The sequence below is a fragment of the Numida meleagris genome, chromosome 5 (assembly GCF_002078875.1).
Source record: "Numida meleagris isolate 19003 breed g44 Domestic line chromosome 5, NumMel1.0, whole genome shotgun sequence".
Lineage (NCBI taxonomy): Eukaryota > Metazoa > Chordata > Aves > Galliformes > Numididae > Numida > Numida meleagris.
This window is the reverse complement of record NC_034413.1, coordinates 51,826,353-51,849,957: the sequence shown is the minus strand read 5'-3', so window position 1 is coordinate 51,849,957 and position 23,605 is coordinate 51,826,353. Positions and strand designations below refer to the sequence as shown.

Sequence of the window (23,605 nt, the reverse complement as noted above, 5' to 3'; positions counted from 1 at the left end):
CTGCCAAAGATTTCTCTAATTAGAAATGATGTTCTCTCCCGTTATTAAAAAAGGAGCATGACAGCATGGCTAGGCTTCCTGTTCAGATTTGGTATCTTCCTATGCAGTCAGTAGGCAGAGAGTGTTTATCAGGAAATGACTGAAAATCTTTCTGGAATGTTGCAAACACTGTGTCCAGAGCCTACTGCCTCTGACAGTCCTGACAGCGGTAGACCTTTGATAGAGTCTAGTAATTGGGAACCTATTTCAATTAGTAACTGTCCTCCTTATGGTTTCAAAGAGCTGGATCAGTAACTCACTGCTGCCAGTTTTACATCCTGTATCTTGCTGTGTTTTATCTGAAGAGTGAAACTATTTGTTTCATGTCTAGTTGTTATTTAAGCACTGCCACTTATGTGGTACCTAAGAGTAGTTGACTGCAGGGCATTAAAAAATGGAAATACTTTCATGCAGAACTCACAGCTCTGTGAATTTGGCATGTCTAATTGCAGCATTTATGTGCAGCTCTTATCCATGGTGCACAGGGTTTGGTCTGTACGGGTTTGCAGAAAGGAATGGCCAGCCCAGGGGGATCAAACTTTTGTAGAAGCTGGCTGCTCTGTTGTGGTGATGGCAAGAATAGGGGAAGTGTGTGGAGCTGAGCAATGGTACAGATTTGGTCTGTTTGCTGGTTGCAAATGGTTCTTTATGTTCGCATTGCTAAAAGGTGGTTGTACTATTTGTCAGAGCTTGAGATGTAAAAGCCACAAGAAACACACTCTGTACCACTCAGAAGAGATAAAGCAGGATGGGATGCTGGCAACCAAGAGTGGGCAAAATGTTCCCTCTGCAGGAAGAAATGTGCCTGTTGTACTCACAGCTGAGGAACTTTGTTACTGAGCCCCACAAGTCTGCTGTGTGGGTGAGGGCTCGCAAGGATGGAGACGCTGCTTAGCAGTGCAAAGGCACTTTCCCATACCCGGAGCTGGCTGGAATCCCTCTGTTAAAAAAAAAAAAAAGGCAAACCTGGCCTAGCAACCGTGAATTCATCCGAATTGCCTGATTCAGACATGAGCTTGCGGCATGACTGCATGGGGTGTGGTGAGGAGGCAAAGGTAGGTGGGTATGGGGAGCGGCTGTCCGCAGTGAGCAGCATGCTGACCAGCTGCTCCCCAGTACCACTGGCTCCAGGGACTGCTGAGAGCTTCAGCAAATCCCTAAAGGAAGTCAGATCACATGAGGGCACTGGGTAATCCTGCTATTTTCTGTGCCTCTCCTGGATGGTCAATCTTCACACACTCACACCACGGCGTGCTGGTTGCTTCAGCTGGTGCTGCAGTTGAGGCAGTGCTGCTGCTGTACTCCTCTTGGGTGATTCTGACCCCTGTGTGTGCTGGCGTGAGCGTGCCTGATGAGTTGTGCCTCAGGTAGTGTGGCTCAATACTGCAGTGCAAAGACAGCCTGGCTGCCCTTGAGGAGTACACTTTTGCATGCAGTTGGCACGCATGGCCTTACGTAAACCATAAGGTGTGTCCAAGAAGCAGAGTGAAGCAATTGCATGACCCCAGGCACAGGACTTAGTTTTGAGAAATGTGTTAAAATTTTTTTCAGCAGGAGGTGGAGAACAAGGAATAATTGGCATTTTTTTCTCCTGCAACTTGGGTATTCAGGTTTCAGCTGTAAGGGCTGCTTTGAGAATCTCAACACAAGGCTAAATCCCACTCTGTGTGCACCAGTGGCTGCGGAGTGACAAACTAAGGATAATTTTTTCTTTTGGTAAGACACATGCAAACTCTTTAGAAAGAGGAAAGAGGTTCTAAATCTCACAAATACTTTTTTGTAAGTGAGCTGCTGCATTTCTACCCACCCCTGAGTTACTTCCAGTGGCAGGCAGAAAAGACGTACTTAACAGCAAGGAAACTGTCCTGGGCTCAGGGAGGTCTGGAAACAAAACCAGCCATGTAGTAATTTAAATTACCTCTTTCTTGTGCCTGATTTCATTCTTTTTGCAAGAGATGGTGGACAATGCCCTGCTGGACTTTTGTTTCAGCTGCCTGTAGCATATTCTAGAGCATCAAAAGACACAGCCATTATACTGAAGGTGTAAATTAGCTTGTACTCAGGACCATTGCCAGATGGGAGGGTGGTGTGTAAGGCATACCAAATGGTACAGCTGGGTATGCAGTGATGATAATCAGTCCGGGGGGGGCTGCCTCCAATTTGTGCCAGCAGAGAACCAATGAGGAGAGAAAATACCCATGTTGGCACTATTCATGAAGAGGAGAGAAAAGGGGATTAAATTAGCAGTTAGTGTCATCAGCCTCAAGAACGTCTCACTGCAGGGCTGCGTGCTCCCAGCAGCACGTGGCTGGAGCCAGGCAGCACTGACCATGTTAGTGCGTGAAGTCAAGAGATGGCTGCTGAGTGAAGCGTCCGACTTGTCCATGGAAAGCTGCCTGGGGCATGTCTGGAGCTCAACTGAGTGACAGAGTTCTGGTTTAAACATTATTTTCCAGCCCTGCACCAACATGAAAGGAAAGGCAAGAAGTGCAGGTTGGGCATGCTTAAATGTAGGAAGGAAAGTTGCTCTTCAGCTGAACACCGTCTCATATTCCAGACAGAACCATCTGCAAGCTATTGGCACGGTAATGTACCACCTCCAGACATGTAAGACCAGCAGCTGGTTGAACAAGGCTATGTTGACTTGTCTAGGGGTGAGAGTTTTTACCCACTCTCTCTTTGAGCTGAATTAGAAAGTGAGAAACAGATGTAGCAAAATGCTGTGTCACTCAGCAGTGTGGGAGCTGCAGCTCAGATGAGGCTGTCTGTGAATGACTGGCAGATGAAATTCAGGTATTTCCAGGAAATCTGTATTTTGTCTATGTTGAAGACAGAAATTTTTCAGAAGTTTATCAGAGATTTCATATTAAATAGTCAGCTGTATTTATTCTCTTTTAAAAAGCTGCTTGGTACATCTTCAGTGCAGTCTGGTCTCATTTAGGACCTATGTCCATGGTAGCAATAACATGCCCTTAAAATGCTGGAGTATATATTAGCAAATTATTATTCTTGGGGTTGTTATGTGGGTTTTTAAGTACACTTTAGTCTCTTGCTGTGTCTTCCCTGAAGATTGATTTTTAAGTAGCAAAGCCAATTAAAGCTTTTTACTTTAAAAAAAAACAACAACAAAACAAAACAAAACAAAAAAACCACTGTATGCATTCTTATCTCAGCCAGTGTTCACATAAACTGTAACTGTTTGCTCTCATGGTTTAAAATACAGCCTTTGTGATAGTGACTTGTTCCACAGCTTTCAGTTGTGACTTTGTTGCTAATTAATTCAGTTAATCATTAAAAGAACAGTATTGCTGACCGGTGACAAGGCAGCCTTTGGACCAAAAGAAAATTGCTGCACAGGCTTAAGGTGGAAACCGACATAGGAATAATAGCAATAGACCACCAGCTGTGAAAGAGATGGCTTTTGTGTTTGTTTATTCTTGGAGAGAATGGTTTGGAAAGAGGAAGAAAAGATACTTCCTAAATCTCTATATAGTATGAACAAAGTGAAAACTATTTAGCATGATATCTAACATAATCCATTTAATGTAATGCATTCTTATTTACCTGTACTTGCTTAAAAATGAAAGTTTGTAACACAAGCACGATGTTTTGACCTTCTGTGTTACGTTAATTGCGTATTCCAGTATCCAGATTCTGAATAATAACAGAAAGATATTTTATTCATAAAGATTTCAAGCATCTCTCTCTCTCTCTCTTTTTTTTAATTATTAAAGAATGCATAATGTGTAGCGTAGCTTAGTTTAGTTGAGATAGCATAGGATTCGTGTGAATGCTGTAAGAAATGTCCTTCATGCAGGAAGTCTGGCTCTGTGGCTAAGGATCTGCGTAGATGAACTGTGAATCTTGTAGATGAGCTAGACAACTATTTAGTATCATCTGAACAAAGACATTTCCTTTTTCTGTGCCTCACATCTCCAAAGCTGAATGTGACGTATGCTTCCCTTTTCTTTCACTTGACCATTTATGTGTTCAGAGTAGAGCACTCTGATCTGGTATCAGCTGGATTATCCTGTTCCGTAGTGCAGCTGAGAGGGTTTGGTTTAATGAGGGGAATTAGAAACTGTTTTGGCATGGACCCTGAGGTCATTCAGACGCAGTTTACGCAATGCAACAGATGGACTTCTGCAGGCACTTATATCTGATGCCACCCGAAAGACAATGACTGGAGGAAAGCTGGATTGGACCAGCTTGAAGGGAGCCATCATTCATTCTCATTTCCCAGGCAGCTCAGCTTTCATTACTGGCCTCTGTATTTGATGCAGTTTCCACGATTAGCCAGCTCAGTACTGTGAGCCAGACTGATGTACATTGACAGTCCTGCCTTCTGTGTCCACTCACTTGGGTCAGCTCTCTGTAAATATGACCCTACTTCACAGAGGTTAAAAGTACTTCTTCCTGCACATGCTCTCTGTGGATCCTTTCTCTCTGGCTTGTTTTGTCTTGCACGTTTATACTGTGTGGCCTGGTGCCATCTGTGAGCGCTGCTGTGCGTTGCCTTGTGAAACAGCATGCCCAGGCTGCCAACAGCCAGCTCCCTCCCACTGCCTGGGCTGGAGCCTGGGTTCCTTGTTCCCAAGTGACCCATGTCTCAAGCAAACAGTACAGTTTCTGATGAAGCACGTTGTGGTTGAAGAGTGCAGCTGCTGTGCTTATACCAGCACAGGGCATGAACAACAGCTGTGTGTTTTCTGTATGATGCTGAAAAGTAAGTGTGCTGAAAGATAGGCTGAATAGTAATATGGGAATGGCCACAGGATGAAAAGACTTACCTAGATGTTTTCTCCAGCAATGTTCGACTGGATATCAGGGAGGGGATGTAAACAAAAAACAAGAAAACTATATAGTGCTCCTTTTGTGTCCCCCAGCATGAAGCAAACAGCAGCAGAAAGGGTTTGCAGGGTGAGATGTGGCACATGAGCTGCTAAGTTTTACCAGCCATTGGTTGACTTGTACCCCAAGAATATGTCTAATCACTTTTTGAAACCATTTATACAGTTAACACAGGATACTGTGAAAGCTTAAAAGCTTACAAATGTAAATGCTCTTTACATGAAAAGACATTTTTGTTTGTTTAAAGTCTGCTGCCTGATCAAAAGTAGCAGTAATGAGTGAAACTTAATTATGTGAGAGACCAAGCGGTCATTTCCCATTCAGCTTCTTTTGTACAGACTGCCATAATATCAGTTGTTGGCCTTTGGAAGAAGAAAGGTAAATTTTGTTCCTGGTACTGCAGGCAGTGACTTGAGGAAAGATAGCCGTAAGCTCCTTACATATTAAAAAAAAATAACTTTCTTTTGGTGCATACCAACAATTTGACTTCCCTCCAAGAACATCCTCTGTATGCAGGAGATTCAATGTCAAGGGGCAGCTGACACAAGGTAGTCATAGAAAAGCTATTTATTGGGGAACATAAGCATTGGTAGGGATAACACATCCTGTGTAGAAGGATATGCCCTGCATTACTGATGCCTTATATTTTCTCAACCAAAAGAATGCCAGCTGCTACTGTTTCTGTTTCACAGTCATAGATTGTTCGCTGTTAGAGTAAAACTGTAAAGGACCCACAGGACTTGCATCCTAACCATTATGGTCCCTTCATTAATATAACACCTGTGAACAGAATATTCCCTCATGTACTCACAATTTGTGAGCAAGAATGTTTGCATTTACTTTGGATTATATTTACAAAAATGTTTCCCTCCAAAAAAAAAAAAAAAAAACAAAATAGCAAACTTCACTTTGGTACCGTGAGCTCCTAATCACAGCTGCAGAAGAACACTCATTAAGAGATTTTTTTTTTTTTTAACAGAGCTTAAGTGAAATTTTCTTTTGGTCTTCTTTTGTGGTTCAGAGAAGGAAGTGGTGGTCACGTTCTGAGAGAAAGTCTTGACTGTATCATTTGTTTGAAGAAAACAGCAGAGTGCTTGCTGAGAAATGTTATTCCCAGAAAGCAACCTCTGTTCATACCTGCTTTCTGCAGGCTGAAATATGGAACACTTGATTTGCTATGCCTTGCAGCTTGGCAGTTTATCAGTGGAAGCCTTTCCTTAATTAGTCAGTGAAGTTATTAGTTAGCAAATGCTGGCTACATCTTCCCCTCAGGGAAGGGGAAAGTCATTTGGCAAGCTTTGCAGAGCAGGGAGATTACTGCTGCTCTCTCCTGGTATAATGGCTTCAAGTGGAAAGGAGGAGTGGGCACCTTGTAAGGAAGTCTGGTGCTACTCTATAGCATAATCAGGTGTTAATATGTAGCTTCAACAATATTCTACAGGATAATCAAATTCAAGGTAGTTATTGCAACATGTCTTCCAAACTTAGCTTTCCATTGGTAAAATTGGTGTAAGGAATCCTTTCTGTAAACTGCTTTTTCTTCCCATTTATGCTTAAGGCACGGTCAAACTTCCCTATGGTTTTATTTAGTTTCTGAGTCAGACTTCTTCTTTTTCTTTTTAAATAATGACCTTTTTAGTCCCTTAAGAATAGCAGCACAACTATACCCCTAGTTCCTCTATTCTGCAGGAGCACTTGTCCTGTGTCATGTAGTGCAGCTGACTTGTAGTGCCTAACTTAGGCAGACCACCAGGCAGTGGCCTGCTGTCACACCTGTCCAAACACAGCTGGTCCCTACCTGCTGCGACAGGGCCTCTAAACCCTGAATCACCTCAGTGATCAATTTCCTCAGTGATTACTGAGGAAACTGATTGGAATACCCACCCAAGCCCATCTTCCTTATTTTAAGGGGGAAAAGAGGCTGTAGGAGTCATAAAGTCCTTCTTGGTCTAGGTTGCTGCTTTGTGCTGCTATGAGTAAGAGTTACACTTTTCCCTTATGTTTCAAACTGTAGTGTGTTCGGGAAGTCTACAGCTGTGGTACTTTGGTCTGGGTGTTAGGGCTCCATCTTGTAAACATAGAATCATGAAGCTTCAGAAAGACCACTAAGATCATCTAGTCCAACTGTGTGTAAGGCAAAGGGCTAAAGGAGTGTGCAAGGGAGCAGTGCAAGATGAGAAGCTGTCATGCTGTGTAAATGCGGTAGGAATTCAGGATTGTTTGAGAAAGCTCTATTCTTGGATGAGATGGAAACCTGATTTTTGCTGAAGATAATGCTGCACTTGTTTGCTATACTTGTGCCCTCTGAAACCTGGGGAATAGGTAGCTTGAATTGAGTTATGTATATACAATATATATGACAATGCTGAATCCTTTCTATTGATGTGGTTGTTATCAAATCTGGGAGGGCTTTGAGTTTTGCACCTTAACAGTGTGATAAATGGATAAGATATTAGTTCTACCTTCAGGTACCCAGAATGATGTTGTCTGTTTTATATGAATGAATTCTGTAGAAATGGAAAATGTTCCAGTATGCCTTCTAGAGACTAATGAGAGGTGTCCATAGCACTGCTTGGCTGGGACTGTTGGAGGATAGGCTGGGGTCACTGGGCCAGCACAGTGATGCCTGTTGACTAACTAGCCAGCTTGCAGAAAAACTGCTTTGCGTTTGATGAGAAAGGTCACAGTACTAGTGCTATTTTGAGAAGGAAGATTCAGAATTGCTGAGCTTGTTTGGAACTCTTCCCTGCTTGGTACTTTTTCTTTTTTTTAAAAATAAAAATGTAATACTGACTTCATACTGAAGATGCTTACTTTACTCATGGCCTAAGAATGCGTTTCCTGTGCTGTCTGTGCATATTGTGAACATGATCCAGAGTCCAGCAGTGACTCAGGATTCCTCTTAGCAAGCACCTGACTCACATGTACTAATGAGCCAGTTTCCTGGGCATGGTGGGTGCTGTTCTGTGAAATAAATGTTCTTTGGGCACAGTACACTGTATGAGCAAGTCTTCCTTGTCTTGTTCTTGCTGTGTGCAACCCATCATTTATCAAAATCATAAATCCATGTCTGAATTGCCTCACTATGCAAACTAACAATTGTGATAAACAGTATTTTGCCACTGGGTCAATGTATAGCTTGAACAGGAAGACCTGGGTTGCTTTTACAGAGCCTCAGGGTGTCTTACTCTTGTGACATGGTGCTACTGGACACCTGGGTGATGTCTTTGTCCTTGCACCAGAGTAATGCTTGCAAATGTGTCCTTTGTAGAGCTGGAGTCTTGCAGCATAAAAAAGACTTGCTAAAGTTTCATGTTCAGCTTGAATATAGTGAGGTGAAGCAGGAGAGTTTACCTTAGGAAAGCTACTCATGTTTTGGAGGGCTTCTTAAGATTAAGTGAACTTGACTGTTAAAATATTTTAATTAGCACTTAATTAACCTCACAGTGTTTGGGAGTTTCAGAATGATTTGTCCTCTCTTTTCCCTCTGGCCCAGAGAAAACTTGTCTCTTTGCAGTGATCAGTAGTGCAAAGTAAAGTCATTATTACAAAAATGAAATATATGGCAGAAACCACTTGTGAAAAATGGCCATGGGCAAATGATCTCTTTTTGCAATTAAAACTAGGGATATTTCTGTATGCTTGTATGCAGGTGTATATTTTGAAATGGATAAAGAATATCATAGCACATAATTACAGTGAAATAGCAAAAAAAATTCTTTTTTTTTTTTTTTTTGTAAAGTAGAGCATGCTTACCTTTCTGATCAAGAACAAGAGAATTTTAGATGTCAGAAGAATTTTGTAGGTATGCAGTTCCTAACAATGACTATGATACAGGCACAGATTTCCAAATGTTCTCTAGTGTCATAGAATCATAGAGGAGCTTGGGTTGGGAGGGACCGCAAAGATTATCTAGTTCCAACCCCTGTAGCGAGGGCAGTGTTGTCAACTGTGTGCTTTGATTTTGGGTGTTTAATTTCAGTCACTCTTTTCAAAGATGAAGCACAAGATCCGCAGTACTAATTGTAAAAATTTGCAAAATACAAAGGTACTTTATGCAATGTATATGCCTAATACAATCACCTATCTATAATTAACACTTGAATTAAATAAAAGTTGTCTTGCACTTATGAAAGATCACTTCTTCAGATGCTTATAGCTTTACAAATTTTAGTATTTTAGGCTGATATTTTCAAGGTATGATACATATACATGTATGCTTGAGGGTGAAAATGTCTGTAAATTTTAGGAAAATTACTTTTGTGAATATGATTCATAAGAAATGAAATTTAGAATTCTTTTTTTCCCACCCCTGTAAATATTAGGAAATAACACCTAAGGAAGTTACACTGAGAGAGCATATGTTAAATGCAGGGTGGAGGATGAAGTTTAGCACATAAGGGTTAGATTTCCCTGTGTAAATTGTGTCCAGTACTTTGGGTGGTGGGAGTGACAGAGGCATTATCCACGTGCTTACTGTAGAGGATAAAAAAAAAATACTGAATACTTCAAATACCAATTGAAGGAGGTATGTTGTGGAGTAAATAATGTTCCAGTAGTTTGAGACTTGCAGTTTAGTGAGTGTGAGGCTGTGCACACAGCTTTTCTTTAGGTGTGCCCTACCTAGTCCAACTAACTTTTGTCAATGAGTCACTTCATTAGATGTGATAAAACCTAGATGTACATAATTACTCTCTGGTTTGGCTTTTTGGAGTACTATAGAAATAAGAACAAGAAACAATGTCCATTGTCACTTTGTAGTGTGCAATATGATTAGTCCTTGCTAGTATATAAACCTGAAATGTTTACTTGGAGATGGTGAAAGAATCCTTTTCTCTCCTCAATACAATGCACACTGGAGCATTTCAGTCCTCTTATATTAATACGCAATTGCAAGTAAGCTGTCCTCCACTGATTTTTCGTATTGTGCTTCAACAATGAACGTCTCTTTTGTGTATTCTTGTGTTACTCTACTCTAACTATGAATTAGTTTCATGTTTTAAAGACTGCATTTACATTGAAGTGTACGCTGGAATATTTGTTGACTTATAAACCACCCATTCTTTCCTGCATATATATATATATATATAGTGCATAATTTCAAATTCATGAACATCGTGGTATGATTTCTATACCATGAACATACTATGAAGAGCTGTCTTGCACTTACCAAAGATCTGACATAGATACTGTGCCTATAGCTAGGTACTCCTGCAGCAGTAGTTAAGAAAACAGTCTAGCTTTGCAGGTTGATGTGCATCAGCCAGGCTGGAGGCAGTGGGTAGTAGAGGAGGCTGCTGTGGGGTCTGCCTGCCACAGGCCTGGGTGCAGCAGGGGAGCAGTGGGAACAGCCTCTTTGTCCCTTTTTGAGCCTGCTATTTTTACAGAAGAGCTAGGATGTGAGAATGTTTAAACTTCAGGTCAGCTTGTAGGTTCTCAGTCCATGTTATTTCTTTTTAAAGTCTTTAATTGTGAATAAATGAAAAAGCATTGCTTGTGATTATCTATAGTTGCACTTGCTTGCATAGAAGAATCTGTCCATAAGCAAAGTCTGACTCCCAAAAAAGAAATAAGATTCAGCAGAAGGCAGTGCGAACTCCAAGTGGGAGCAGCTTCAGTGACTATCAGGTGCAGAAGTCCATTCAATAGATTTTAATCTGAGAGGAGGGGGGAGGGGAGGGGAGGGGAGTCTGATTCCCACCAGGTGAAACATCTCTCTAGCACATTGCACTTCTAGATGTAAGAGCATAACTGAAGAAAATATTTGAAGAGTCTGGAATAATAGTTCTAAGCCACTTCTGTGGTCTCTCTGCAGCAACCTTTTGTTATAGTGAAATGCAGCGGGAAGAAGCATGAAGCAATTTACCTTGTTTGTTACTCATGTCCTACTTGAAACAGCAGGGGTAGGAGTGGTGTACAGATTACGATCCACAGGGTAGGCAACCCTTAGTTCAAACATGGCAACTAATTCAAGAATGTGTCTAGTGCTGACAGGTGGTGGAGGCAGCACAGTGCTAATGGCTTTGTGGCCATTCAGGACACCTGTGCCAGCCCTCAACTTTAGCCACCTCTGGACAGATGGCTAGCAGATCTTCTGGCAGCATAAGCTGTTGGTCATCACAGGGTTGCTGAGATGTGTTGCCAGTGAGTGTGGGGGAAGTCCATTGTGGAGCTCCATTAAAATATTTTATTTGAAAGTTTTGTGCGTGGTGTGCATCATTGTCCCATCAGCATGATCTTGGCTCCCTGGCCTAGGGAAGTAGTTAATGTGGCAATCAAGTGACATTAAAAGAGTATTGGCTTGTTTTTGTATTCTTTCAGCTGCTCTGAACATGAGCTTATCTTCTTTGGTCTTGAACAAACATTTGAGGCTCGTCAGTCCTACATGGTAGTTGCTTGTGCAGAAGTGAGGAAAAGAGATACTGGCGATGTGAAAAGCAATAGTCTTTGGTTCTGGCAATTAGGGTGGCTAGGATTGATTTCTACAACATGTAGCAATTTATGCCATCCAACTGTAGCTTTTTGCCAGGAAATTGATTTTGCAGGCCTGGACTGTTTCTTCCTTTGGCTGTAAGACCAAGTGTATGGGTTGTCCTGTAATATCCTGTGAGTGTGCTTGGGAGGTGGTGCAGTGTGGCAACAGGCTGTGAAATGAGACATGACTGCAGCAGGCTGTGGGACTTGTAAAGGCTAGTGCCCATAAGTGCAGCCCAGTAAGGTGAAACAGTACGAGCAAGAGGAAAAGCAAGTGCTTATCTTATGGCTGGTGTACAGTACTCATGGTGTTAGAAATGCTTCAGGAACTGAAAGTCCTTCTATTGTGCTTTTAGGAGGAATTAAGAATAACACAAACCAAGGAGAGCTTTCTTTCTTTCCTTTTTTTTTCCCCTAGCCAATGTGAACTTGCACTTTATCTGCAGAGGAGTCTGAAATCCAACATCCTACTGGTCTGTGTTGACCTACAGTCTAACAACTTCTTTATTGGTCTTGATAAGAGTCAAATAACTTCCTGTACTCAAAAGGCAACACTCACAACTGGCTTCTAATTTCAAATGAATAATCTTATTTCCTAAGAAGGCTATTATGGTATATCAGCTAAAATTATTATCGTAAGACGCAGCAGTAATTTGCTTTTACTGAGCATGCAACATCTTGATATGAATTCTTATGTTCCAAAGAAGTCAGCTATGTAGCAGGCATTGCAACTTGCAGGAGGGTTTGAGTGGAACAGTTGATACATTTTTTGAAAGTCACATACATCCTTTAAAGTCAAAAAAATTTCTCACTTGAATGGCTTACTGCAGTAATGGCTTTTTTTTTTTTTTTTTTTTTTTTTTTTTTTTAGTGTGGTCTGAACGTTGCACAGACATCACAGCTTCTGTGATAGTCATCACCCAGTGAGTAACAAGTGAAGTGGATTAGAAATGGGCCTTGCCTGGGCAGTGGCACAGAGAAATAAAATCCCTACTTTGCATGTGTTGACTGTACCTGGCTTTCTACCTTTCCCAAAAGTACCTCTGTAGGTTGTCAAGGTTTAAGTCACTTCATTAGAGTTTATAACAGAGGTTTGTTGCCCTGTGCTCTTTCAGGGTCTGCCTGCTAAGTCTGGGAACTTTGTTTTTTGCATCATGAGTGTGAGGAAAGTAAATCCAATATGTATAGAACAGCTATACTCTGGGTTTAGGGTACTGGCAAACTTAAGCAAAACAATGAAACCACATTAAGAAAAAGATGCTCTGCAATTTTGTCTTGAAAAAAACTTTTCTAGTCTACAGCAGAGCTGCTTTGGATTTGAGTGATGAATCTGACCTGACAGGTTATTGGGTGGCGTTGGAGCATGCAGTTGTGTTGTTATGACTTCCTGAAAACTGAAATGGTGAAAGGGCTCCCTATCCCTCTCTTTTCTTCAAGTAATCAGCTTGCTGGCAGCGATAGTAGCTTTGTATGCTTGCCACACTGCCAAACTGTTAGTCCATTTTAGCTGACTGCACACTGATCCAACATGATCCCTGGACAACATTACTCCTTCATTGGCTTATTCAGGACTGACTTGTTTGGTACTTTGTTTTTGTAGTGGTTTTTTTTTGGTCTGTGGCCTTGCTTCTTTGCAGGCACTGAGAATGCTGCTGGGATAGGTCTTGGTAACTTAGTTTAAGGACAGCGTTTTCTGTTAATGGCAGTTTCTAACAACTTCAGAGAAAGCAACTATGCTGCACCTGAGTTACAAGGCATTAGTAGTGAATTTAATCCTGAACTGCAAGCCAACTTGTGAGTATAAGCCTAGAGAAGCTGTGACAGCTATCACAGTCTTTCTGGGCCAACAGGGTCTGTAACTTATAGGCAACAGGTGAATATAGATGGCACTTGCTTTACCCCATACCTCTTCTCCTCTCACCCAGTAGCTTCCCTTCTCCACTTTTTTTTTTCCAACCCAGGGGATTTCCTGTCCTTGATGTTTGTAGTCTGTAGCAGCACTCATCTGGCTCCCTTCCCCCACACCATCCTGAGTGCTTTCCAGCATCTCTAGGGCATGGTTTGGCTCAGATCTCCATCATTTGTGTGAGAAACTGCTGTGTATGTTTGTTCTGAACTGGCTCCTGATGGCTTCGTTTGCTGGACTCAGTCTTTTATATCAGAAGAGATTATAAACATCGTTTTCCACCTCTCCATCCTGCTTTCCATGTGATGAGTTGTTTTTTTTTTTTAATTGTATTTATTTTTGCCACCTGCTCCTGAAGCTATTGTTTCGCAGGTTGAGGGGTGATAACCTGCCTGGCTTACTCATGCCTCCAATCATCCTCACTGTCTCCTCTGAAACTTTCATGCACTGAGATATGGGAACCAGACTGCCCTTTAGGCCTGGACAAAGCATGGATTTATTCAGCAGAAAGTAGTTTGCTGTTTGTTCTGTTTTTAATAACATAATTGACTTTTGGAGGCAGCCAATAATGGAGATGATGCTTTCAAGGACTTAATCAAAACCCTTGGCTGTGTTTTTGAGAAGTAGTGGGTAGGACACTTCCTTCTGAAGTGAGAGAATATAATCTCTCTCTTTTTTTTTTTTTTTTTACAGTGGAGATGCTAGTTATAACTGTTTGGAGGAAAGCATGGACCTAGTAATTTTAAAATGACTGTCTAGGTATTCTGCAGCCTTGTGAAAGTGACTTGCTTGCTTGTACTACTTGTTTGTAGTATTCTTACAAACAATACCATGGAAATCTGCCGTTGCTGTGCCATCTCAGATATACCTTCTTACTGTTTTGTTTATGAAACTGCATTTTCCCTCTTATTGTAACTGTCCAAGCTGTTACACACAATGTAGCAATAGCGTTCACTTATGCTATATATTTGAATAACAAAAGGAGCTACTGTTACACGTCTTAGCCTATGTGAGCCCTACTGGCTTCCTAAGCGACCTTTTTTCTTATTATCAGCTTTTAAGAATCACTTGTATTCATCGAATTGTAGAAATTTATGCTTGAATGCATCTTGCAAAAATATTAGAAATACCTGCGGTGCGGTAGGCATGAACCTGTAGTTGTTTCATATAGGCTCATAGACATAAGCTCCAGAGTATTTATTTCTAATAGCACATATAAACTGTGCCTTGGTGGGTGGATGGAGGCTGGAAGGGAGCTTCCTGTACTGGCAGACTGTGCTCAGCCTGTCCTGTGTCATCTTAAGGAAAATCTGGAGCTTGAAATGCTGACAAATACTCCCTGAAACACATAGCTTCTGGTTGCAAGGCTGTTTCTGAGTTCCTGCTGACCAGTGCAGGCAATACTGAGTGCTGAAGAGCTGTAGCCATGTGAATGGTTACCTTGCCATGCTAGCAAACATGTAATTAGGTGGAGAATTTGTGGATCTAACAATGTCATGATTTACAGACATTTCTCCCTCCATCTGAAACACACATGCAATAAATGAGAAGTATGTTATTGTAGTATATTATTGTGCTATTCACAGTATGTTTTTGATATTTCCGCTCTCTAGATGCTACTTGCCTCTTTAAGCCTGGTTGAACTGGAAAGAGAAATGTTCTAGGAACTGAGGGAAGGGGGGCTTTAATGACAGGTGAAAAATGTTGGGTCAGGCTTTAGTGAAAATGAGTAGCATTTTTGAGAGAGTAATTAAGGCAAGAAGTACACAAGTGGAAAAAACTGAAAACTACTTAGCGATGCTTGGTGAACCTTTGTGGCATATATGTAGGCAGGTTTTCAACAGCAAGGAAAAGTGTGCACTTGTTCTATCCTTCTTTTTATTCCTTTTATTCCACAGTGACTCCTGAACTTACTGGCTGCTAAATTTAACCCAGAGCAAGATATCTCAAATATATTTAAGTTCCTACAAATTTCATGAAAAAAATCTTCAGCTGGGTAGAAGGAAACAGCCCAATTAGTGCTTCCCACTGAGAAAGGGCAGATACATCTTGGCTCCAGTCACCTCTCCCAGGCATCAGCCAGCTGGTCAGTGAGCACACATGTCTCACACCCTCTGGTCAGCCAAAAAACCATCATTGCCCAGATGTCACTTGTCTGGCTGCACAGAGTAGTGGGAGTGTTAAGGGGTAAGTGGGCTAAGGAGCCCAGGATATGTCTGTAGGAAAAGAGGCTTTTGGAAACACAGTTTTGAGAATACTGTAGAGAAATTCCACATGATGGTATGGGCAAGGCTGCTAGAAAGTTCTGCTGGAGCTTCTGCTCTGCTTTGAAGAAGTGGTCACTATGCCTTAATTGCAGTAATGTCAGACAATTCATGTATGATGTATGTGCATTTGGCTTTCATAAAGGAAAATGTTGTTAATCTAGATGTGAAGTGATAAGGAGACAATTTGGAAATATTTGAGTTGTGAAGATGCTGCCAAAGGCAAGATGGAGAATTAAAGAAAATTGAAGCAAATATTGCCATTAGCACTTCTTGATTGAAAGTGTATTTTCTTCAAATGACGTTAGTGTTTTTATGTCTTTTTTTCCCCCTTATTAGGATCTCAGTTTTCTTATGCTTAATGTACGCTAATTCCTTTTTATTTCAATGGGAATTTGTGGAGGAAAAAAAGACCATTATAACGGATAACGTAATATCTAAGTTACCATCTAAATCTGTAGCCATTTATTTTATGTTTCAGGTTGCTTGGCCAAATGCTCTTGTTTCTTTATAGCCCTGAGTTAGTGCTTTGTGATAGTTGTATCAAAAAAGATGTGAGTTAGAGCTAAAAGATGTGACTGAGGGCTGAAAAATGGAAGTATGCTATCTCATTAGCTAGGGCCTGAATGGGTGCCAGCATTGAAAACCTCTAGAATATGAGCCAGTGTTTATCCAGTGGGCAAATGTTAACTTGTTGGATATATTCCTGTATTCTAGGATTTCAAAGTTCGAAAGGCTTAATTAGCTTGTTTTTCATCCACCTTGTGTCATTTTTGGGATGATTAATGATTTTTCCCTGTTTGGTTTTCCCTCCCTTTAAAATCACTTTATGGCTGTCTAGCTCTGTAATGCATTGCTTTCTCATGGTAGTAAAACTAGTGAAAACATTAGACACACATACACAGTCCCTTTCTCCCCCTCAGAGACTGGTAAAACAAGGAGATAATCAATGTAATGTCAGATGTTAGCTTTCAGAAAGCTGCAGAATATTTTAGGGTGAGGTGAACAAAAAAAAAAGTATTTCTTTTAATGTAACTCAAAGGCTCACATATTTGTAGATTGAATAGTGAGTAAGACCTCAATAAATAGGTTTTAAAAAAAAAAGAAATCTGCTCTTAAAGTGAGCACCACTGTTGCACAATTCAAAGAATTTCAGAGGCCGTTGTCTAGCAATAATATCAAAGCAGTAAGAAATGTGGCTAGTGTTGTTTTGGAGAAAAACTGATGAAAATTGATGTTGGTGTAACCTTTCCATGCGACTGATCTTTGTGGCATCATGGTACTTCCTTACTGCTTGTTTGGTTTATTCAGATAAACATGTCTTCATGGAATGGAACACTGGTGATGGTGAGGTGGTTTTAATGAAGAGAATGGAAAGGGGGAAAAAAGCTGTAGTAAGGCCCTAAACTCTTTCAAGAACTGTGAGAATTTCCAATGCAATGGCAGTTGTTCCCACTGTTCTGGTTGAGGAGCACACTCGCTGCTCTGACACAGCATGCACCTTCACTCTGTGATGTTCCTGTGTTTGTGCCAAAATGCTGGTTGATAGAACCAATGTACCATGTGTCCCGTCCCCTGTGGTATGGAATGGGCTGGAAATTGTTCTCCTGTGCTGGAGAGGGGGAGCAAACCCCCCGGGGGTTGGAGTAGAGACTGTGGGGACTCCTGGCCCCTATGGGGACAGTGTTTGTTAGTCTGCTCTCCTGTGGGACTGCGTAATGTTAACACTGATGATGGTGGTCCTTATTGCTGCAGTCATGCTGGTGGTGAGGCGATCTGTGAAGTGATGGCAATGATGGCAGCTTCTCAGCAAAGTCAGGAGGTTATTACTAGGCACTTCAGGCCACCTATGCAAGTACCTGTGGAGCTACTCCCTTGAATAACTATAAAACAGATGTGATTATGAGCAAGAGGTTATTCTGGCTTGAGGACATATACCTGGTGATTCCATTTAAATACGTACATGCTTATGTTATATGAAATATGAATGCAATGCCTTTTATGATACTTTATCTTATTTTTGGAGATGGAAGGTGTAGTTTTTTATTTAGTTGTATACTGAAATGTGAGGAAACTTAACATGATTAACTTATTTAACCTGAGTGAGAGGTGGCTTTCTCTCACTCAGTGATCTATTTCAAACTACAAAGTACTTTAAACCTAAGAATATCAATTTCTTCAGAATGTTAAAACCAGTATGAGACACTGGTTAATGATGGGGCTCAGGTATTTTTACAGTGGAATGACTTTCTTTGATACATGTAGCACTCTATAAACATGGCTGTAACATTCTCATTTGGATTTTGAAGGATATTTGCAAAATGCTGTGTAATGGAGAAGTCTGAACGTACAAATACTGTGGTTTCTTACACTTATTCATTGTCCTGCTGGGAAAAACCAGCATGTGGCGAAACAAGGAATCATTTGTCTAGCAGAATCTTTACTTTGTCATTTTCAAATTCACTTTGAAAAGAGATGCAATTAATCAGTTTTCATTGATTTTTACTAGAGGAAAGTGACCAGGAAATGCTCATCACTGAGTAATGAGAGGGCTACTCTATCTTTATATCCACAGTGAGGGAATGTCTGCTCTTTCCCTAAGACAAGTGAACAAATCACATGCTGGACATACCGTGTGTCTTTGTGCTGCAGGAAGTTGTTCTGGAGACATAGTCTTCATGCTAAGTCAAGGCGCTGAGGCATTGAGTGTTGTTTTTTGGGTGCGATTAAGACTGAGTCACAAGAAACTATAACCTCAGGTTTAAGGCAGTGCAGTGATTTTTCAGCAAAGTGGCTTCATGCTCACATTTGCCCACTCAACATTACAAATACCCTTTGCTCTCATTCAGTAACACAGATTTCATGCATATGCCATTTTTATCTTCCTTTTGAGTCATGATCCCCTCACCCCCCCACATCAGCTATGTGACCTCATGCTACTTCATAGGTTTTAAAACACCCTGAAACATAAGGTCATAGTAATGATCAGAGGTTTTCTAAAACAACAACAACAAAAAAACCTCAACAAGAAAAAAAAAACATGAGTAAAGACATTCTAAACAGCAACTGGTCCAAGCTGACAGTCATGCTCTGTGATTATCCTAACTGGCAACAGGAACAGGCAAACATCTAAGTAAGGGGCTTTGCTGGCAAGGGATGTAAAATGTTTTTCGTATTTGCTAAGCTGGCAGGAACAAGTTTAACCGAGTGCAACAGAACATTCATCCAAGGCTGGCATGTTCGATATTTGTGTTAAGGTATTGGAAGATGGACTCTGCTCTGAAATGATGCTCCCTTTGCTCTTGCTTCTGTTTCTATTTACAGATATGTCTTTTGTAAAGTACTATTTCTTTTTGCACAGTGGAGCAGAGCTTAACAAAATTATATACAAACTGCTTAAAATCTGTGTCATCTTTCAAGAATTATGTTTTCTTAATAGTAAAGAACAAGCACTTCCAATTAGAAATCAGAAACTGGTATTCAGATCACTGTCAAGTGAAAATGGGAAAAACTGGTCCTAACTTTGCTTTCTTATCAAAAACAGCTGGGAGAAGTGCTTTACTCCATTACTTCACTCTGGTGTAAGACTAGGAAGTACAAGCAAGGAGGTACAAACTTTCTACGCTTTCCTGTGTGAGAGGCAGAGGCAGACTTCAGTCAACTGATGCTCTGTGAGCTGATGTCCTGGTCTGTTATTTAGGTGCTTCCTTGTGTAGACTTGGAGAGGGGAGATAAATGACAAACAAACAAAAACCTCAGAGGAGAAAAAAAAAAATCCCCAAACTTCAGACTGGAAAAAGCACCCTAACCCAAGCAATCTATCTTTGAAAGTGAGAAGATGGAGGAACAAACACAGCCACCTGTATCTTAAACATCTTTTATTCTATTTTAATTGTATTTTGCAAAGTAAACTTTTGGCTTCTTTTCTTCCTAATCGTTATTGACCTGGAAGAAATTAATATTAGTTGGGCAAATATAAAGGGACACTGCTCATATTGTAAATTGTATTGGCAATACTTTGCCTTACGTGAGAATGTAATTTTAGATGAACTGAAGGAATGAATAACAGCTACTTAATTAGCACAGTGTGCCAGGCAGAACGTGTGCACTTAAAGGTTACAGTGAGGTCTTCTGCTATAATTATCATTGACCAAAACAGACTTTTCATTTAATCAGCCCCCTGAGAAACGATGTCCCAAGGTTAAAGGATTGCCATTTTTCACTAAAGCTGTCAATAAGGAATGAAGACTTACAGTTTTACAGACTGCCCTATCTCTACCATTCTTTAAATCCAGTAGCGTTGGACCCTTTATGTTTGAAGAAGACCACATTCTTACTAAAACAAATCAACAGAAACAGAATTTTAAAGATGGGAATATATTTGAATATCTCTGAAATGGCTTTAGGACTTAATTACATTCTAGTTTTGTTTTCATTTTAATATAGACTTACGAAAAACTGAAGTGAAACAAATGGTGGAAGTGCAGGAGTATTTCTATGTGCAGAAATTGAAATAGTGACAACTGAGATAACTTGAGGTGCCAAATTCATGGGTGCAAGAATTTAGGAAGAGATGGGTCATAGTAACTAATGTCCTTAACAAAGACTTCTTGTTCTGAAATGTGCTTCCCCCTTTCCTGGGGAGTTCATGTCTGGTGTGAGGAGAAAACTCTGGAAACTTCTAGTTAGATATATTCTAGCAGTGCAGTGAAAGCTTGATGGATAACTTGAGGCTAGGATGTGTAGGCTTGAGAAAGCATGTCCTGCGCAACTCAAGCACAGAAATACAGTTAAAATCCTGTACATGATAGTAGTTACTCCTGGCTGTGAACGCAGGGTATTAGGAGGAAGCAATGTTGGAGATACTTCCACCTTTTCATAGCTTATCCATGGGCTCTGTGCAAATGAGATCCGGTTGCTTTTGTTAATGAACTGAAAACCTTTAAAGTGGCTAAAAAATTGCTTTGTGGCATGGCTTGGTTTGTGTAAAACAGAAAAATGTAAACATCTGAAGTGAGGCTATATCTTCTCTCTGTAGGTTTTTGTTTGTTTTTGTAACCTGGGGTAAGGAGCATGATAGTTATCTGAGAATGGCAAACACAGCAAAGAGGGGGCACATTACCACTATGTGTGGAAAACCCTTCCTGTATGTCCCTGGGAAGCAGCCTTGCTCTGATGTCCCCAGCACTGCCCAGCAGGCAGGAGCCATGCTGTGCTGCTGCCACAATGCTGTGTCCCTCTTTGCTTGCCACTGGTCAGGAAACTTGCATCTGCTTTTCTGTTGTTACCCCCTTCCTTTCATGTCCCCTCCTTCCAATTGCAAGTGACGTGTCTTTGTCCACTTAAGTAAGGGAGTAACAGCTTGAGAGTGAGGTCTAAGGGGCAGGAATTGGCCCCTCTGTGACCAGTTGCAGTAACTTGAGAACAAGGCTGACAGCCATCCTGATGAGGGCCAGAGGAAGCTTTGCTATGGATCTCCAGAACTAAAAAGCACTGCCTCTGTGCTGCTCTCAAGAGTTCAGTGCAGGAGCTATCAGGCTTGCATCTTCCTCCTGTGAATGCTGAGTGCTGGCAGCCTTCCTGCAGAGCTCACAAAAATAGCATTAGCACCTATGGGGCTGCTACAAGGGGCTGACACAGGAAAGCATGAGTACTGCAAATTATTAATCTACTGTGTGGGGAAAGCGTGGTTCCTTGCACTTTCACCCCGAGCATTTATATATAGACCATACCTAACCTGTCTCTTTGTCCAGTTTGGAAGCTGTCTTAGTGATTCTCAAGTTACTAGCCTTTACTTCCATCTGATTTTCAAATTAACATCAAGATTCAGGATGTGATAGGGAAAGATCTGAAATGCTCACAATGAGCTCAGTTTTCCAACTTGCAGCAAGCTAGAAATACATATTAAGACAAAAGATGGAAATCCTACAAATCGTCAGTGAATGCCTGTGTTCTCTTTTTCAGGAAATGCGCTTTGGCTTACGCATCCCTCTTGATGCAGAGTTCCCCAGCAGCCTTGCAGAACAGTTTGACAGTGATTACTTTGGTAACACCACTTCCCACGGCCCAAGCAGCTTTGGGCAGCTTGTCTTAGTGTTACCTTTGTGCTCAGTGCTCTTAACAATTACAGTGTACGTCCCTAACAATCCCACTTCAGAACAACTTTCCTTCTCTCCTGCTGGAGTGATTGAAAGGGTGAAGTGAATAGAATAGAACAAGGATTTATGTTTCTGAAGTTTGTTCAAAATAAAGTCCTGAAGACAAACTAAAGTGCATTACAAAAAAAAAATATTTTGATTATCAGTTTCCTGTGGCTACATCCTCCTGTTTTATGCTAGTGTACACAAACACTCTTCCTTTAAATCTCAGATGGGAATATGACTATGATGACAATTAAGGCCACAATGCTGAAACTGCTGTTGTGTGGATAAGTAGAAGCAAGGCAAAGTGGGCATCTAGTTTTGTTTTCTCAGTTCCTCTCACAGTTTGATTTTTTTTTTTTTGGGGGGGTGTTCAGTGTCCAAAACCCGTATGGAAGTCACAGAAATAGTACAAACTAGATGTTTCCAAATGCCCAGTATTTTTCTGCTGCATCCTACTGAGAGTTCAGCTGTCCTGCCCATGTCATGGGAACTGCACTCCTTGTGAGTGCATTGCAGTGAGGCTGGCAAATATCAGCTAGGATTATAAAGCTGCAGTTCTGTAAGGAAAACTGCAGAGGTGGGAAGTATAGGTTGAGCAACTATGAGCTTAGATGCAGTAGCAGGATGTATCACTCTCCTCTCAGTGCTGTTTTGCCTTGTTTCAGTTGACATCGGATGCTTTCTTCACTTAGATTTGAGACTTCTAATTGCTTTGCAGATGGATTAAAGGACTTGCTGTGTTAATAAATACAACCAAAAAAACCCACAGAAAAGTAGATCTTGCAACTGAGAAAAATGCTTTTGTGCATTACAGATGGATTTTTGATGTTTCATCCCATTTAAATGATTGTAGCAGAATGCAGACTTGTGTTTCTGGATGTATTGGAGATGCTCCTTGTGGAAAGAAAACAGAAACATGTTTTGTTAACATGGGTAATCTCTAGTATTATGACAAAGAAACATCTGATAGTATTTGTCAGAAAAAAGAGTACTTCATATTATTAGAAAGGCACAAGTCCCTGTTAAGGAAACAAAGTGACTACTAAATGTTTATTCTGTTGTTGATGGAAATGTCATGTTCAGTTGTGATGTGTCAAGTATGAAGGCAAAAGATCTGCCATGCCACAAGAACTGTCTACAGTATATCCCAATGACAGTGAAGCCAAATTAATCTGCTGTATGTCAGTCAATATTTGCAATTGTTTAGTTTTCTTGATGGACGTTTATATAAATAGTGGTTCATTGTCCCTTAAGTGGATGTCATCTCCTGAGAGACATCATCTCCCGGGGCGGGAGGGAGGTGGGGGGAAACAGTCACGACAAACCCATTATCACTTCATACATTGAGGGACACTTGTTTTCTTTTTGTTTCAATGTGAAACTATGTGACACGGTTTTTTTTTTAATGCATTATTATTATTATTTTTGCTTTTTCTAATGTACAAATGCAATTGTCTATTTCCGCTATTTTTTCTCAGTGAAGCTTAGGATGGTCACATTTTCCACATCAAATCCTTTGTAGAAAGCAGAAATATGGGCATGTATAGAATGTCTCTTTCAGTGCATAGTTATTAACAGTTCTTTTCCCACCCAGTAAAATTAAAATTTTAAAATCAAAGCCATACAGCTAAAATGTTAAGATGCTAAACATTCCAGTGTGATTCAAGAACTTCCATGTATTTGGACTAATTCTTAACTGTAGTTCACAACTTGGATATAGAATGAAAGGGCCACCAGCGCGTTCAGCTCATCTATAGCAGCTCCCCTGACTTCTAAGATCTTCTGACAAACATTTGTTCTGACAGGAGCCAGCTGTGCTCTTTATAGCCTAGAGTATCTGGGAATCACCATGCTGTTCAGTATTGAAATTTGCTTACATAGCACAGCAATAAGTGATGTATTCCTGTGTGCCAGCATTTCTTTAGGAA

General features: G+C 40.8%; 1 protein-coding gene across 1 annotated transcript in view; it reads left to right on the top strand.

Moving 5' to 3' along the window:
* The window catches only part of DLX1 (distal-less homeobox 1), a 44,534-nt gene extending 22,742 nt beyond the window's left edge, over nt 1-21,792 (top strand). The window contains exon 6 of the mRNA XM_021399936.1: nt 21,499-21,792. Coding sequence (XP_021255611.1) covers nt 21,499-21,738 — 240 coding nt within the window. The 3' untranslated portion in view covers nt 21,739-21,792. The remainder of the gene's footprint in view (nt 1-21,498) is intronic.